Source organism: Lepus europaeus, chromosome 13, assembly GCF_033115175.1.
Source record: "Lepus europaeus isolate LE1 chromosome 13, mLepTim1.pri, whole genome shotgun sequence".
In the NCBI taxonomy this organism is placed as follows: Eukaryota; Metazoa; Chordata; class Mammalia; order Lagomorpha; family Leporidae; genus Lepus; species Lepus europaeus.
The window spans coordinates 7419065-7435758 of record NC_084839.1 but is presented as its reverse complement, the minus strand read 5'-3'; the positions used below and the strand labels follow the sequence as shown (position 1 = coordinate 7435758).

General features: G+C 59.8%; 2 protein-coding genes across 7 annotated transcripts in view; one reads left to right on the top strand and one right to left on the bottom strand.

Annotated features, from left to right (window-relative positions):
- ADAM17 (ADAM metallopeptidase domain 17) overlaps window positions 1–4057 on the top strand; it is a 58093-nt gene extending 54036 nt beyond the window's left edge. For both annotated transcript variants that reach the window (XM_062208934.1, XM_062208935.1), the window contains 3 exons: window positions 462–550; window positions 2823–2873; window positions 3351–4057. In XM_062208934.1, the coding sequence (XP_062064918.1) occupies window positions 462–550; window positions 2823–2873; window positions 3351–3701 (491 nt within the window). In that variant the 3' untranslated portion in view covers window positions 3702–4057. The remainder of the gene's footprint in view (window positions 1–461; window positions 551–2822; window positions 2874–3350) is intronic.
- Window positions 4058–5040: 983 nt separating this feature from the next.
- Window positions 5041–15955, bottom strand: IAH1 (isoamyl acetate hydrolyzing esterase 1 (putative)). Of its 5 annotated transcripts, none has more exons than XM_062208936.1 (6): window positions 15842–15955; window positions 15379–15431; window positions 11428–11576; window positions 9690–9851; window positions 7702–7823; window positions 5041–5329 (listed from the first exon to the last, which is right to left on the bottom strand). In XM_062208936.1, exons 1-6 carry the CDS (start codon window positions 15920–15922, stop codon window positions 5147–5149), a joined length of 750 nt encoding a protein of 249 aa, XP_062064920.1. In that variant the 5' UTR covers window positions 15923–15955; the 3' UTR covers window positions 5041–5146. The 5 variants fall into 5 exon arrangements, with proteins under 5 accessions (XP_062064920.1, XP_062064924.1, XP_062064923.1 ...); XM_062208938.1 differs by having other exon boundaries at window positions 5148–5376; XM_062208937.1 differs by lacking the exon at window positions 5041–5329 and adding an exon at window positions 5665–6290.
- Window positions 15956–16694: the final 739 nt, after the last annotated feature.

Below are 16694 nucleotides of genomic sequence, written 5' to 3'. Positions count from 1 at the left end.
GGAAGATGGGCCTGCTCTCCACTGCTGTGAACGCGCGTCTGAGCGCGTTGCTGGCTGGGACAGTCATTTCATTTAATGTGGGTCTCGGGGTTTACAGGAGGCTGGGTATTGTGTTCTCGAGTCCACAGTTTAATCACGAAAATAACATCCAGAAACAGGGACGGCGCTGTCTTTCACACCCCTCAGCCTTGGCAGCAGCGTCCTCCGTGGTCGGCTGCTGACCGCGACGCGGGGTCTGCTGTGCGCGCAGCCCCTCCCAGCGGCAGCCACACCCTCCTGAGGAGCGCTTGGTGGGCTCTGCCAGGTGCGTGGACACGCTTCACGACCACGTCAGCAGTGGTGACAGGTGGCAGTCTTGTGGCCCTCGACACAGTAGGATCGTGTTCCAAGAGCATCTGATTGCGGATTTAGGAAGTGCTTGCTGGAAACACTCACTTGTTCCCTGTTCGGAATTTTCACAGGAAAGTTTTTAGCAGACAACATCGTGGGGTCCGTCCTGGTCTTCTCCTTGATACTGTGGATTCCTTTCAGTGTCCTTGTCCATTGTGTGGTGAGTCGCCGTCTGTGAATGTTCATTTTTATCTGTTCAGAAGGCAGAGCAGTAGAAGGAGGGAGGAGATTTTTCATGCAAAGGTCCACTCTCCAGATGCCCCCAACAGCCAGGGCTGGGCCGGGCTTCCTGTGGGTCTCCCCTGGGCGGCAGGGGCCCAAGGACTCGAGCCATCCATCCGCTGCCTTCTGTGTGCGTCACTGGGAAGCCGATGAGGTGTGGAGGTAGCTGATGCTCAAGCCAGCACTCCCGTGTGCTGTGGGTGTTCCGAAAGGTGACAGCCTGCTGCACCACCACCACACCCCACATCACCAGCTTGTTTTTTCAAAGATTAATTTTTTATTTTTAAAGATTATTTTGTTTGAAAGATTTACAGAGAGAGAGAGAGAGAGAGAGAGAGAGAGATCTTCCATCGAGAGAGAGAGAGAGAGCTTCCATCCATCCAGGTGCAATGGCCGGTGCTGTGCCACTCTGAAGCCAGGAGCCAGGAGCTTCTTCCGGGTCTCCCTTGAGGATGCAGGGGCCCAAGGACTTGGGCCATCTTCTGCTGCTTTCCCAGGCCATAGTAGAGAGCTGGATTGGAAGTGGAGCAGCTGGGACTCGAACCTGCGCCCATAGGGGATGCTGGCACTGCAGGCACCAGCCCCTGATTTTTATTTTCAAGATTCATTTATTTATTTTCATCCACTCAAAGGTAGAGACAAAGATCTTTCTGCTGGTTCACTCCCAAGGCTTTCGCCATGTTAGAGCTAGGAGCCTAGAACTCCATCCTGGTCTCCCACTTGGGTGCAAGGGCCCAAGCACTTAGGCCATCCTCCACTGCTTTCCCAGGCCACAGCAGAGAGCTGGATTGGAAGTGGAGCAGCTGGGTCTTGAACCGGCGCCCATATGGGATGCTGGCACTGCAGGTGGCAGCTTTACCTGCTAGGCCACAGCGCCAGACCGAGCACAAACTTCTAATTCAACATTTCATTAAAATGTTGCAGAATCCCAACCATGTATTTTTTGGAAAAGGTAAAAATTTGTTAGCAGAGTTTGACCTGATGTTTCCAGTGACGTTTCTTGGTTAACCCTGAAGAGCTTGTCTAGTACGAAGCTGAACAAATAGTTCTTGAAAACACCATCTGTGTGCGGATGGCGGTCTTACTCTGTGAGCTGCTCCAGGAAGCTGGACGGGGGCGGTGCCAGGACTCCCGGTCCCGCCGCAGAGCAGCCGGGTCTCCTCCCGGCCCTCGTCACTTCCAGCTTCCTGCTGGTGCCGAGCAGCGGCTCAGGTGGCTGGGTCCCTGCCCTTCCTGTGGGAGACCTGGACTGCTCCCGGCTTGCACCCCTACCACTGAGGGCATCTGGAGAGTTCTCTCAGATTAAAGAGACATTTGTAGAAAAATGGACTTGAAAGATAATGTGCATTTCCATGAACTTTTTGAAGGCTCCTTGTAAACTTTCTTAGAAATGTTGTACTTCTAAGTACAGAAGACAGTTCAGGTGGATTTGTCTACGATCTTGGGGTAAACAAGAACATTTTCAGGGTGACTTGTTATAACAGGGCGAGTATCAACCGTGAGCGTTTCAGAGGTGTTCACCGTACACCTTACAGATTGTCGGCATCACCCTGGGGAGTCAGATCCACAGCCAGACAAGAGCGGGCAGGCCCTCCACCCTCGTCAGAGCGGGCAGCAGCCGTGGCTGCCCTGGGCTCTGTCCGAGGAACTCTTCTCAGCCATTGTCTCCCAAGTCCATTTCTCTCCTAAATGTGGGGGCGGGGCTTGCCGAGGACGAGGTCCTCAGACCTGGGCCCCTCTGGTGAGGAACCCCTGCCCAGCTGCTGGGACAGAGGCCTGGTCCTGCCTTCCGCTTCCTCCCCTCCTCGCCTGCTTCTCTTGCCTGGGGCCCCTCGAACAGCTCTTCCTGGGGCTGGGCGGGAAGAGGCGCGACGCACCACGGCCTGTCCTCTGAGTGGTCGTGTGTGCGGACGCTGAGGCCTGGCCCCGCAGGGAGGCCGTGTAGAGTGCCCGTGGCAGCCGATGGCGGCAGAGGCCTCGACGGCTCCTTGTCACCAGCTGCACCTCAGCGGCAGCCAGCAGCCAGGGACAGCTACTTTCTCGGGAGAAATCGCTCGGAAAGAAGCTCTGAGAGATGCCCGTTTCTGTCTCAGTGCCAGAACCTTCCTCGGGCCCCCTGCGCCCACCACAGCCGAGTGGCCTGCCAGGAAAGATGGCGTCAGGCTCAGTGCTGTGTAGGAATGACCTCTTGTCTTGCTGTTCCTTTCCAGGATAAGAAACTGGACAAGCAGTATGAGTCTCTGTCGCTGTTTCACCCGAGTGTGAGTATCTGCGAGTGTGGACAGAACTTCCCACGGGCACGGGGCCAGCTGTCCGCGCTCACGGCCGAGGCCTCGCAGCAGCACATCGCCAGGGTGGGAACCTTTTTCTGCCAAGGGCCATTGGATATTTAAACACCGTCCGTGGGCCATGCGAACTCACCAGCTCCAAGATCGGCCTGCTGTAGGTTGGCTGGATTTTGAGTCCTCCCTGAAGCTGCCTTGGCAGGGCCAAACCAAATGATCCTCCCAGCGGAGGAGGAGCTGGTGCCAGCTGTCCTGAGAGCGCAGTGACCTTCTCCTTGCTTTGGGTCCTCTTGGCGGGGTACATCAGGTCAGGTTGTTGGGGCTCCTCGGGCTGAGTGAGCCTCACTCAGGGCTTCCCCGAGCACGGGGACCACAGCGCAGACAGGGCAAGGGTGAACTGGGAGGAGCTTTGGTTCACCTGGACTCCCATCAGTTAACGCCTTGTCTTTGCAGAACGTGGAAATGCTAAGCAGCATGGATTCGGCGTCGGTGCGCATCATCAAGCCCCTCCCCGCCCCGCAGACCCCAGGCCGCCTGCAGCCCCTGCAGCCTGTCCCTGCGATGCCTCCTGTCCCTGTGGCTCCGAAAGCGGACCACCAGAGAATGGACACCATCCAGGAAGACCCCAGCACGGACTCGCACGTGGACGAGGACGGCTTTGAGAAAGACCCCTTTCCCAACAGCAGCGCGGCCGCCAAGTCCTTTGAGGACCTCACGGACCACCCCGTGACCAGGAGCGAGAAGGCCGCCTCCTTTAAGCTGCAGCGGCAGAGCCGTGTGGACAGCAAGGAGACGGAGTGCTAGTGCAGGGCCGCGCCGAGCCCCGGACTCCGGTGTGCCAGGTCTAGGTGGGGCCTGAAGAGGCAGCAGGCACTTGTGAAGAGCTGGGCGACTCAGGGGGGGCCTCGCAGCAGATGCCGCTCACAGGTTCGGGGACTGCTCGTGCGGCTCGGCCCGCCCCCTGCTGGAGAGGTAAGGTGCATCTAGCTTATTTTGAGGCTTTCAGGTTTTAGTTCCTAATCATGAAAGTGTCCCTGGGCCTGTGGTACCAAAGCAGAAATACAGCTGGATGATGTCAGGTATTTACGTTTTTGTAAATTAACCCTTTGTGTTGCTAACAGCACTGATTAGAGAGATGATCTGACTTTTATACACTGTAATGATCCACTGAGGCATTTAGTTATTTGTGAGGACAACTGGAACAGTTATTTATTTTTTTGCCTTAAAGATCAAGCTATTTCTACATTATCTCCAAAGTGTGGGTCTTTCATCTAGCTGTCACCCGTGTTAGCAGCATGCAGAGAGAATTTGAGTTAATGTAGCTCTAGAACTTTCTAGACAACATGGAGCCCTGCCAGGAGCACTCCTGCCAGCCCTGAGGACTCCAGTGTACTGGGCAGTCTCTGTGTGTAGAGTCTCGTACGCCCAATACCATTGCGATGCTCGGGGAAGAAAGTTCCCAAGAGAGTCTAGTGGGGAAGTGTTTCTCGCCATAAGAACAGGCAGCTCTGGGTAGGCCAGGGTGTGCTGAGCCAGCCAGGAGGGGCCGTGCAGCAGGGCCCAGCCCTGGAGCGGCCAAGGGGCTCTCGGCACCACTTGGTCCTTCACTGTGTGGAGGAGACTCGTCAGTCCAAAGTCTGGTTTCCAGTTATCCTTAGGAGCTTTTTCCTATAGCAACTGAAGCGTGCTCCCCAAGCCAACACATCTTACCCAAGGTAACTCTTAGCCTTTGAGGGCAGTTAACCAAACCTGTGACACATCATGCCTCCCCACCCCCACGTTTGTTACCCAGATACTTGTTATACTTGTTACACTAATACTTGAACTTGTACCTTACGGTATTTCCTGTCCTTTGCCTTGTCATGATATCCTTGTATTTTAGCCGTACTTTCAGAGTTTGATGCAAAGTGAGTGAGGTGTGTGGGTATATGTATGAGTGAAACCGTTCTTAGCAGAATGTAAGGACATTTTTTATAAAATTGTTGACTTTTTAAAAAACCAGAATTGTCTTTTTTGCCATTTATGGAGTTAACAAGCTGCTCAGGGTGTATTTTACAGCTGTGGCACTGACGACGCCTGCATTGATCAATAAACATTTAACAGCAGAGCACAACCGAACCTGAGTAGAAAGCGTCCCCGAAACTCCCAGTGCTCCATCAGAGCGGCGGCGGCGCAGCCTTGGGAAAGCATTGCCGGCCGCTCCCTGGGATCCGCTCCGCGCCCGCAGCGCCGTGCCTCGCCGTGCTCGGCTAGTGGTCTCCGTCTCCCAGCAGGCTGAGTTCCGGCTTGGCGTCTGCCACGTCCTGCCAGTGAGGAAGCAGCCAGGGCAGGGACGCGACCTTCCCCTCTATCAGGGGCCAGAGGTGCGAGAACAGGAACTCGCTTCCCTCTGGGGACAGATGCAGTCCGTCCGACAGGTAGGCGGAGAAGTCCTGGCGGGGGAGAGCGGAGTGAAAGGCGGCTCCTCCTTCCGAAGGCCCTAAAGTGTGTCCGAAAGTCGGCCCCTGGCTTGGGCCACAGGCACACAGACGCCTCCTTCCTGGTGCTGCGGGGTGGGCCGCGGCCTCGTCCTGTGGCTCTCTGGTGACGGCCCGTCCACGAACATGAAAAACGCACATGCCTTCGCCTCGCAGTAGCTTACCGATTGGCAAGTTGGTAGGCACGAGCATGTGCACTGTCTGCCCCCCTCAGCTCGAGACGGCTCACCCCGGAGCCCCCCACCCCAGTGAGCGCTCCCCCCCCCCCAGCCCCTTACACCCTGGGTGGTGTGAGGACTTTTTTTTTTTTTTTTTGACAGGCAGAGTGGACAGTGAGAGAGAGAGACAAAGGTCTTCCTTTGCCCTTGGTTCACCCTCCAATGGCCGCTGAGGCCGGCACACGGTGCTGATCCGAGGCCAGAAGCCAGGTGCTTCTCCTGGTCTCCCATGCGGGTGCAGGGTCCAAGCACTTGGGCCATCCTCCACTGCACTCCCGGGCCACAGCAGAGAGCTGGACTGGAAGAGGGGCAACTGGGACAGAATCCGGCGCCCCAACCGGGACAGAACCCGGTGTGCCAGCGCCGCAAGGCGGAGGATTAGCCTGTTAAGCCACGGCGCCGGCCTGGTGTGAGGACTTGACTCCCGTCACACCCTCCCCTCAGGAAGAGCCTCCGCTCCAGAATCCCAGCGCGGTAAAGTGAAAAGGACGCGTGACCCGCACCCGCCGTTCCCCTCCTCGAGTAGCGAGCTCTGGCTGTGGGTCTTTCCGTGTTCAAGCGAGCTGCCGAGCCCCCGGCTTAGCTGGGAGAGACAGGAGCCTGGCGGTCCAGGGCTGCTCCCCGCAGAGCTGCTGGCAGAACTGGCTGCTGTCTCCCCTGTTCCCGGCGTGCAGTGACGTGTGTGGACAGCTACCAGGCTGGTGTGGTTAAGAATTATGGGGGGACCGGCGCTGTGGCGTAGCAGGTAGAGCCACAACCCCAGGATCCCATGTGGGCACCAGCTCCAGTCCCAGCTGCTCCTCTTCTATGGCCTGGGAAAGCAGTGCTTGGGCCCCTGCACCCGGGTGGGAGGCCTGGAAGAGGCTCCTGGCCTCAGATCAGCTCAGCTCCGGCTGTTGCGGCTATTTGGGGAGTGAACCAGCAGATGGAAGACCTCTCTCTCTCTCTCTCTCTCTGTCTCCCTCTCTCTGTAACTCTGCCTACCAAATAAAATTAAAAAAAAAAACACCACGGGGAAAAGTCCACCTCGGTTCATGATTTCCTGATTCTTGGCTGTTTATTCCTTCCTCTGTCTGGCCACTCTTAGCCGCCATCAAGCAAGGACACTGGGGCCTGCCGCGTCCTCCCTCTGGTTAGGTTCCCCTTAGGAGGGCATTTCAGAAAGTTCCTACTTTGGAACATAAAATTTTGGAACCCAAGCATAATTTTTTTTACAGTATATATTTTCCATGAACTTTTTGAAGACTGCAATGCATGGAGTTTACCAAAATAAACCTCTTTTAATTCTATTTTTTCATGAGCTTTAAAAAGTATCCTCGGGGGCTGGCACTGTGACAGCAGGTTAAGCCTCTGCCTGCAGCACCAGCATCCTACATGGGTGCTGGCTGGAGTCCTGGCTACTCCTCTTCTGACCCAGCTCCCTGCTAATGTGGCCAGGAAAGCAGTGGAGGACGGCCCAAGTGACTGGGACCCTACACTCACACAGCAGATCCGGAAGACGCTCCTGGCTTCGGGCTGGCCCAGCCCCTGCAGTTGCAGCCCCTGGGGAGTGAACCCGTGGCTGGAGGACCTCTCTGGCGGCCCGGCCTATGAAGCCGTCCGCTGTCTTCCTGGGCTCCGCCATTCTCCATGGGGTCAGCTTTCAGGCCGGGTCAGAACTACAAATCCCCGACTCTATCAGAGCCTGACCTGCACACTGTTAAAGCGGAATGCCTAGTTCTCAGTTTTTTTAAAAAAAGATTTTTATATTTAAAAGGCAGAGTTAAGAGAGAGAGACCTTCCATCTGCTGGTTCACTCCCCCAATGGTCCCAACAGCCAGGGCTGGGCTGGGCCAGGCTGAAGCTAGGAGCCTGGAGTTTCTTCCGGGTCTCCCATGGGTGCAGGGGCCCAAGCTCCAGGGCCATCCTCCACTGCCTGATCTTGAACCAGTGTCCGTATGGGATGCCGACGTTGCAGGAGGAAACGGAACGTCTGCGCCCTCGTTCTCACTTCTGTCTCAAGGGCCACACGGTACTGGGTCTGCAAGCTGCCCTGCAGCACCCCAGGGACAGCCTGGCTTCCTGCTGCCCCCACCCCCACCCCACAGAGGGCCAGAGCAGGCCACTTACCTGGCTGCCCTCCTGCATCAGGGCCCACAGGTTGAGGACATCAGTGCCACAGTCCTGAGCCACCTGCACACACGCACTGGCGTATTCTCCGACAACCGCGTTCCGGCGGTTTAATCTGTGACCTGTTAAAGAGCAGACCCGGGTAGCAGCTGATAGACAAACGCTGGTCCTTGGTGCAAGGTCCACTGAGCTGCGAGTTTTCCTGCTTTTAATTCCCATTTACTGTGGCAGGTGCTTGGTACGGGCTGGGACAGCTGCACCCATACCGGAGTGCCCGGTTGGAGTCCCGGCTCCTGTGTGGCCTAGGGGGCAGCGGGATGGGGGCACCTGCCGCCCGTGTGCAAGAGCGTGGAATTCTGGGCTTTGGCTCGGCCCCGCCTGCTGTGGCTGTGGCAGGAGTAGACGGGAGCTGCCTCTCTCTGCCTCTCCCATACTTTCTGAAAGTCAACTGCTCACTCCCCAGATGTCCCAGAACTCCAGGGGCTCTCCCAGCAGGGGGCCGACATGCACACAGCGGGAGGCTGGATCAGAGGTGGTGCCTGCCCGCCTCCCTGGGCAGTTGCTAAGGGGCAGCCGTGGGCTTGTGCTCACTGTGTGTGCTGCTCAACCCTGGAAGCGGAACACTGACCCAGAATTTCCTACATAAAGAGAAGCTACTCCGGCGTGGTGGGCAACCTGCGGACTGGACCTGGAGACAGAGCAGTTTTCTCTGCCAGCAGAGCCCCCCCCCGATCTGGGGCGCGCTGCGATTAAACTCAGACCCGCGGCACAGCGCGCACAGGCCTCGGCCTCTCCTGGCCCTGCCGCCCCGGGAGGTGGGTGCTAGGCTGGGAGACGGCCGTGGCTGCTGGCCGTCCTGGCTGGGCTCACAGGTCCGCAGGCAAGGCCGCAGGAGCTGGCGGCATCTGGAAACTGACAGGAGTGATAAAGAGAAAACCTGAAGATGTGGGGCAGGCTGCGTGGTGTGTGTATATGGGGGGGGGGGGGGGGGGATAAACGTCCCTGGTTCTGCTTTACCCAAGGATCCACCAATTGTTTGCAAAACCCACCCACACGATCAGCTGAGCCTGAGACCATCAGGTTAATGAGATGTGATCCCTGCCTAGCTTTTGCTCACCTCTGACCTCTGGGGAAAACATTTCCACTGGGCTCCACCTTACAGGACATGAATGAGGAAATAAAATTTAAGAATTTCGGGGGCCGGTGCTGTGGCAAAGCAGTTAAAAGCTTCTGCCTGCTGCGCTGGCATCCCATGTGGGTGCAGGTTCAAGTCCTGGCTGCTCCACTTCCGATCCAGCTCTCTGCTGTGGCCTGGGATAGCAGTGGAAGATGGCCCAAGTCCTTAGGCCCCTACACCTGCGTGGGAGACTTGGGAAACTCCTGGCTTCGGATCGCCCAGCTCCGGCCGTTGCGGCCATTTGGGGACTGAACCAGTGGATGGAAGACCTCTCTTTCTCACATAAATAAAAAATACCCTGTCCTAGGATGACCTGTTTTCCTCGCGCTTAGCAAAGTTCCTAAAGCCCTTTACAGACACCGCCGCTGCACGCGGGGGACAGCGCGGACGGCTCGGCACTGTGGGCTCCCCACAGGGAGGGCGGCTCCCCAGGCAGAGCGCAGGAGGCCCTCATGTGGGGAGCAGCTGCTCGACCGGCTCCGTGTCCCTGGGTGGCCAGCAGCTGCCGGCCCCCTCCTGCCTTAGAACTTGTTTTTATGTTTGTTTTCATCCACTTGAATGGCAGAGAGAGGCTTCTATCTGCTGGTTCACTCCCAGGTGCCCCCACAGCCAAGGCTGGGCCCCCATCCGCTGCCTCCCAGGTGCCTTAACCAGCAGCTGGAGAGGGACTGGTGGCGCCAGGACTCAAGGCAGCGTCGCCTGGGGACGTGGGTGCCCAGGACCTCTGTTCTGTGAGCTCTCAGGGCAGATGGGGACCTGCAGCCTCCCGTGGGCCTCCCGGGCTGGCGCAGGCTCGCCGTGGCTCGCTCACCTTGCGCGATGCACTCCTTCTCCCAGGCCGCTTCGTCAAGGGGGGGCGGCGTGATGAGAATGACCCGGCTCTCGGGGACGCCCACGGACTGCAGGTACTGCACCATGCCCCGCAGGTTCCCCGCGTACTCGTCCAGGGGGACGTGCTGCTTGGGGTTCTCACCTGTTCAAGAACAGCAGGAACACGTCAGGCCCGGCACACCCATGGGTCCCTTCCAGGACGCTGGGGCTGCTGGTACAGATTGGGACGGGCCCAGCTCCAACCCTGGCTTTGTCGCCAACTCCACAGGCCCCTGGGCGGCCCCTCGGCCCTCCTGTGCCTCCTAGCGCGGCTGTGCAGATTCCACCGGCTAAGTGCGCGCGCCTACGGCCGCTGCCTCAACGAGGGGTGGTCTCCAGGTAGATTCTGGCCACGGATCGCTACAGTGCTGTGTGAACCACCGGCGAGGAGAAAGCCGTCACCCGGTCCTGCCGTCCACGCAAGTGCCGCTGGCATCCGGGCAGGCTGTGCAGGTTTCCGGTGCAGATGTGTATACTTAGAAAAGAAAGCTGAGGGCCGGCACTGTGGCGTCGGCATCTCTTACGGGCACCGGTTCGAGTCCCGGCTGCTGCTCTTCCAATCCAGCTCCCTGCTGTGGCCTGGGAAAGCAGTGGAGGATGGCCTAAGTGCTTGGGCCCTGCAGCCACATGGGAGACCCAGTGTTAGCTCCTGCCTTCGGATCGGCCCGGTTCTGGTTGTTGGGGCCATTGGGGGCGAGAACTCCCTATCTCCTCCCCCTCATGGAGAAGATCTTGAAGAGCTCTCACATCCCCGCTTGTGTCCATCAAGTCTTCAAGTAGCGGTTAGTAGCAGGTGCCCGCAACCGATCCCCGTTTCCTCACCAGCAGCATTTGGTTGTCTGCTCCGTGGAGACCCGCACAGAGCGTCTCTGGACGCAGACTGCTTCCCGGAGCCCCACGCCCGCCTCCCTGCTCACAGCTGTTCCCGCACCAGAGTCCTGCGTTCTGCTCACAGCTGAATGGAGTTCCCGTGCCTCTCCGCGTGTGAGTGGGCTGTTGGATTTCTCCTCCTCCTCCTATTATTTTTTTTGTTGAGAGGAGTTACAGACAGTGAAAGGGACAAAGGTCTTCCATCCGCTAGTTCACTCCCCAGATGGCCACAACGGCCAGAGCTGAGCTGATCTGAAGCCAGGTGCTTCTCTGGTCTCCCACACGGGTGCAGGGCCCAAGCACTTGGGCCATCCTCCACCCAGGCCACAGCAGAGAGCTGGATCGGAAGAGGAGCAGCCGGGACTCAAACCGGCACCCACATGGGATGCCGGCACTGCAGGCAGAGGATTAACCCACTGCACCATGGCGTGGACCCCATGTTCCTCCTCCTGGGAGTGGCCTGTCCCTACCCACTCTACCGCAGTTACTGTTTTTCTCATTGATGTCCACATTAAAGGCATTATCCTTTGTCTGCCACACTTTCCAAAGTCTTCCCTTTTCTTTATAACTTTTTTGGACTCTGCCTCGGTGACCTCCTCCATGGTTTTCATGCTTTGAAGGTGGTGGCCTCCCAGTGCCAACAAACCTGGAGAAAACAGAGGGACGGCCCCTCCGAGCCCGCAGCCCCCACCCCGGCAGTGAGACGCGGTGCGAGGGGCCGCCCGAGGCGCGTGCAAACGGGTTGGGAATAAAAGCCACTGCTTTAAAGAAATACAGCTGAGTTAGGCGCACACGCAGCGCGGCGTCACCTTTCAGCGCGCTGTCGTTGGCCCCGAAGAAGACGGTCACGGCCACGGGGCTGTCCAGGCCGCTGGCCCTCCCGATGAGCCTCGGCAGGATGATTCTGGCCCATCTGGTGTTGTAGCCTGAAAACCCACGGTTCAGGACGTCACACTTCCTGGAGCGAAGAATTTCAAAGCCCTCGGCACCTGTGTGTGGCCCAGGCTCCACCTGGGAACGAGACCACCGCGACCGCTCCCCTCCCGGAAGTCGCCACAGCACGGATCCACAGCCACGCGATGGCCCGTGTGGCGGCAGAGCTGGGACACTGCCCGAGTGGGCGTGGACGAGCCACCGGTGAGCTGGACCAAGTGTGCGTGGACGGAACACGGGGTTTTTACTTCAGTAACCACGGAAATGTCTGGTTCCCACTTGGACCAGTTCACACCAGGCAGTTTCCCGCCCTCTCTTACAAAGTGTGGGACGGTGGACAGCCCGAGGCTGGGCGCGTTGCCTGCCTGGTACCCGTGCACCCCTGACTCCCGTGGCCCTGCCAACGTCACCGCCTGGCTGTGCAGTCGCCCGGAGGGGCAGCCTGCAGACCCCGGCGGGCAGGAGGGAGGGATGGCTCCCCAACTCGGCATTTATAGACATTTATGTTGTTCTCCGGGATACAGGCAGTCTTGGGGCTTGGCTCACCAGCAGCAAACCGATGCGGTTCACTTTGGTATTTGGTTCAAAGGCCTAGTTTTTGAGAGTTGTGGGTGGGGCCGCCTCCATCCGCTGGTTCACTCCCCAGATGGCTGCAACAGGCAGGGCTGGGCTGGAGCCAGGAGCCCCTTCTGACTCCCCCACACGGGTACAGGGGCCCAGATGCTAGGACCATCTGCTGCTCCCTCCCAGGCCACTGGCAGGGAGCTGGATTGAAGTGGAGCATCTGGGACTTGAACTGGTGCCCACACAGACGGCGACATCCCAGGGGCACCACAGCGCCAGCCCTCAAGTCCCTACTTGTCAGCAGCTCCGCCAAGCCGCTGGGAGCACCTGCAGGCTATGCCGAGCAGCGACCCAGGCCAGCGGCAGGGGGCGCACTTCACCACATTGAGTGAGTCTGCAAAATCCCAGCAGCAGGGGCTGGTGTGGCGGCACAGCGGGTTAAAGCCCCGGCAGTTCTGTCCTGGCTGTCCCTCCTCCAATCCAGCTCTCTGCTGTGGCCTGGGAAAGCAGTGGAAGATGGCCCAAGTGCTTGGGCCCCTGCACCCGCGTGGGAGACCTGGAGGAAGCCCAAGTCCTTGGATCGGCGCAGCTCCAGCCTTTGCGGCCATCTGGGAAGTGAACCAGCGGATGGAAGACTTCTCTCTCTCTGTCTTTCAAATAACAAATTTTTTTTAAAAGGCACTGTGGCAGCCTGCCCCTCGAGAGGCCATGCCCACACCAGAGCACCTGCTCTGTCCCAGCCACTCCAGCTCTGCACTAAGGCATCTGGCAGACGGCAGATGATGGCTTAAGTGTTGGGGGCTTTGCCACCCACATGGAGACCCTCATGCGGTTCCTGCTCCCGGTTTCCGTCTGGCCCAGCCCTAGATGAGGCCTCTGGGGAGTCAATCAGTGGATGAAGGTGTTTGTGTCGCTGTACCTTTCAAATATATGAAAATAAAACATTCTTAAAAATTGAGCCATAGGGGCCAGCACCATGGCTCAGCAGGTTAAAGCCCTGGCCTGCAGAGCCGGCATCCCATATGGGCACCAGTTCCAGTCCCGGCTGCTCCACTTCCCATCCAGCTCCCTGCTCATGCGCCTGGGAAAGCAGCCGAGGACGGCCCAGGTGCTTGGGCCCCTGCACCCACGTGGGAGCCCCGGAAGAGGCTCCTGGCTTCAGCCTGGCCCAGGCCCAGCTGTTGTGGCCATTGGGGAGTGGACCAGCAGACGGAGGAGCTCTCTATGTACCTCTGACTTTCGAGTAACAAAAATCTTTAAAAAACAAAAATTGAGCCATATCTTTAAATCAGGTTCTGAGTGTTTTATCTGTAACCATCACAAAAATTAGCCATTTTGAAGACTCCAAGAGTTAAAACACTGTACAGTGGAGCTCTGTGGGTGCCCTCTCCCACCCCGACCACTGACGAGGCACTGACCACTGGTCTGCGGAGTGCCCAGCTAGCAGAGCAGCGTGACACCCAGACACACGGAAGGCGCTCGGGCAGCGACGACACATCTCCTAAACAGTCAAATGAAGTTAAGAATAAGTGATTCTGGCCGCGCCGCGGCTCACTAGGCTAATCCTCTGCCTTGCGGCGCCGGCACACCGGGTTCTAGTCCTGGTCGGGGCGCCAGATTCTGTCCCGGTTGCCCCTCTTCCAGGCCAGCTCTCTGCTATGGCCCGGGAAGGCAGTGGAGGATGGCCCAAGTGCTTGGGCCCTGCACCCCATGAGAGACCAGGAGAAGCACCTGGCTCCTGGCTTCGGATCAGCACGGTACGCCGGCCGCAGCGGCCATTGGCGGGTGAACCAATGGTAAAGGGAGACCTTTCTCTCTGTCTCTCTCTCACTGTCCATTCTGCCTGTCAAAAAAAAAAAAAAAAAAAAAGTGATTCCAAGGCTTCCTGTGCTCAGACGTGTCAGTGAGGGGCAGTGCTGTGGCCCAGCCAGTTAAGCTGTGCCCACAAGGATGGCACCCCCCACGGGGTGGCTGGCTGCGGTCCACTGCTTGGGTCCCTGCCACCCATGTGGGAAAACAGGATGGAGTCCTGGCTCCTGGCTTGGGCCTGACCCAGCTCTGGCCAAGGCAGCCATCTGGGGAGTGAACCAGTGGATGGAGGATTTGTCTCTCTGTCACTCTGCCCTTCAATTAATTAAATCTTTGTTTAAAAATATTTATTTATTTGAAAGGCAGAGTTAGAGACGCCAGGAATTGGTCTCCCACACAGGTGCAGGGGCCTAAGCACTTGGGCCATCTTTGCTGCTTTCCCAGGCCACCGCGGAGAGCTGGATCGGAAGTGGAGCAGCCGGGACTTGAACCAGCGCCCATGTGGGATGTCAGCACTGCCGGCGGTGGCTTTACCCACAATGCCACAGTGCCGGCCCCCCAAAAAATAAATCTTTAAACAAACAAGAAAGAACTTAGATGATTTAAAAGGTGTTAAGATGGCCGGCGCCACGGGTCAATAGGCTAATCCTCTGCCTTGCGGCACCGGCACACTGGGTTCTAGTCCCAGTCGGGGTGCCGGATTCTGTCCCGGATGCCCCTCTTCCAGGCCAGCTCTCTGCTGTGGCCCCGGAAGGCAGTGGAGGATGGCCCAAGTGCTTGGGCCCTGCAGCCCATGGGAGACCAGGAGAAGCACCTGGCTCTGGATCGGCACAGCCGTGTCCACGCAGCATTTGGGGAGTGAACCAACAGATGGAAGACACCACCCCACCCTCCACCCTTGCCCTGGTAAAACGGCCTTTCAATAGTTTTTTCTAAAGATTTATTTCAAAGTGTTAGGGTGAGGGAGAGAGGGAAAGGTCTTCCATTTACTGGTTCACTCCCCAGACGGCTGCAATGGCCAGGTTTGGGTCAGGCTGAAGCCAGGAGCTTCTTCCAAGTCTCTCACAGAGGTGCAGGGGCCCAAGGACTCAGGCCATCCTCCACTGCTTTCCCAGGCCACCGCAGAGAGCTGGATGGGAAGTGGAGCAGCCGGGTCTTGAACCGGCGCCCATGTGGGATGCCAGCACTGCAGGCGGTGGCTTTACCTGCTACGCCAGAGCGCCGGCACCAGTCAAACCTCTTTTTTGAAGATCAGTCCTAGGAACCTGGGACCCGGGTCAAATCCCAACAGCGACACGGGTTCAGGCCGGGCAGGTCAGAGCAGGTCCCCTGGGGCCCGGGTTCCCACACAGCTGAGGCGAAGGCGCTGGGCGGTGCGGACCGAGGGTCCTGGCGCCCAGGAGGGCGGGAGGGGAGGCAGACCCCTCCCCACGGCGCCCGGCCACGCCGCTCACCTGGCCAGTCTGTGCGCCAGCGCCGCTCCCCAGCCGCCGGGCTGGAAAGAAAACTGCGGGGAGACAGCCCGTCAGCGCCGGCCCCGGCCGGGAGCCCAGCCCTGCGCTCGGAGGGGTCTCCCCGCCCGGAGCCGGAGCCGGAGCCGGAGCCGGAGCCCAGCCCTGCGCTCGGAGGAGTCTCCCGCCCGGCCCCGGCCCGGAGCCCAGCCCTGCGCTCGGAGGGGTCTCCCCGCCCGGCCCCGGCCCGGAGCCCAGCCCTGCGCTCGGAGGGGTCTCCCCGCCCGGCCCCGGCCCGGAGCCCAGCCCTGCGCTCGGAGGGGTCTCCCCGCCCGGCCCCGGCCCGGAGCCCAGCCCTGCGCTCGGAGGAGTCTCCCCGCCCGGAGCCGCAGCCGCAGGGCCCCGGGACCGACGGCCCCTCTCGGGCTCCAGGGTGCGGACGCCTAGCCCGCGACGGTCGGGCTACCTGGGTGATCGAGTCACCGAACAGCAGTACGCCAGGCCAGGCCAGGAGACTCCCGGAACACAGCGTCTCCTGCAGCGCCATGGTCCCGCCAGCCGCGCGTCGGTGCAGGCCGGATATCCGGGGCCGGCGGGGCGGGACTTCGCGGGGCGGGGCGGGGCCCGGCCGGCCGCCCGTCACCCGCGTCGCTGAGGGCCCCGCCCACGGGATCGCAGCGTGGTGGTGTGGCGGACGCCAGGCTCCTCGCTTCTGCCCATTTCCCCCCTGGCCTGCGGGCCGTGGGCGCGCTCCAGCCCCGGTCTGCATCAGCCCGGAGCTGCAGTCGGGCCCGGTGACCGTCCGGCTGGGCGCCTGCTGCGGGAGGGGCCGGCACCGCCGCAGAGGTCAGGTCCCGCCTGGGCAGGTGGGCGGACCCCAGCGCCCCGACGCCCCGGGCCCCGCGGGTTGCAGAGGCCAGGTCCCGCCTGGGTAGGTGGACGGACCCCAGCGCCCGGACAGGAGCCTGCACCCTGCAGCCCCGGGGCCCCGCGGGTGGGAGAGGCCAGGTCCCGCCTGGGCAGGTGGGCGGACCCCAGCGCCCCGACGCCCCGGGCCCCGCGGGTGGCAGAGGCCCGCGTCGGTGCGGTTCCGGGCTCCGTGGGTGGGCGGCTGAGCCCCCTCCGTGGGCGGCTCTGCTTGCTCCAGCCCGCAGCACGGGTCGTGCGCCCCCTGCAGCAGCACTAGGGTCCGGCTGTGAGCAGCTTCGGGGTTTCGCTGGGAGCCGCCTGGAGCCTGGAGCGAACCCGCAGCTCTACCCCGTGCAGTGTGGCTGCGGCACACGACGGCGGGACTCTGGAGGAGTGAAGACGCCGCCCCA

Bases quoted from the DNA above. Each gene is read 5' to 3' on its own strand.
- IAH1 (XM_062208936.1), bottom strand. From the start codon at position 15,922: ATGGCGCTGCAGGAGACGCTGTGTTCCGGGAGTCTCCTGGCCTGGCCT. The intron at 11,577-15,378 runs GTGAGCGGCGTG...TCTTCGCTCCAG, and splicing joins CTGGCGCACAGACTGGCCAG to GAAGTGTGACGTCCTGAACC. The intron at 5,330-7,701 runs GTAAGTGGCCTG...CTCCCCCGCCAG, and splicing joins TGATGCAGGAGGGCAGCCAG to GACTTCTCCGCCTACCTGTC.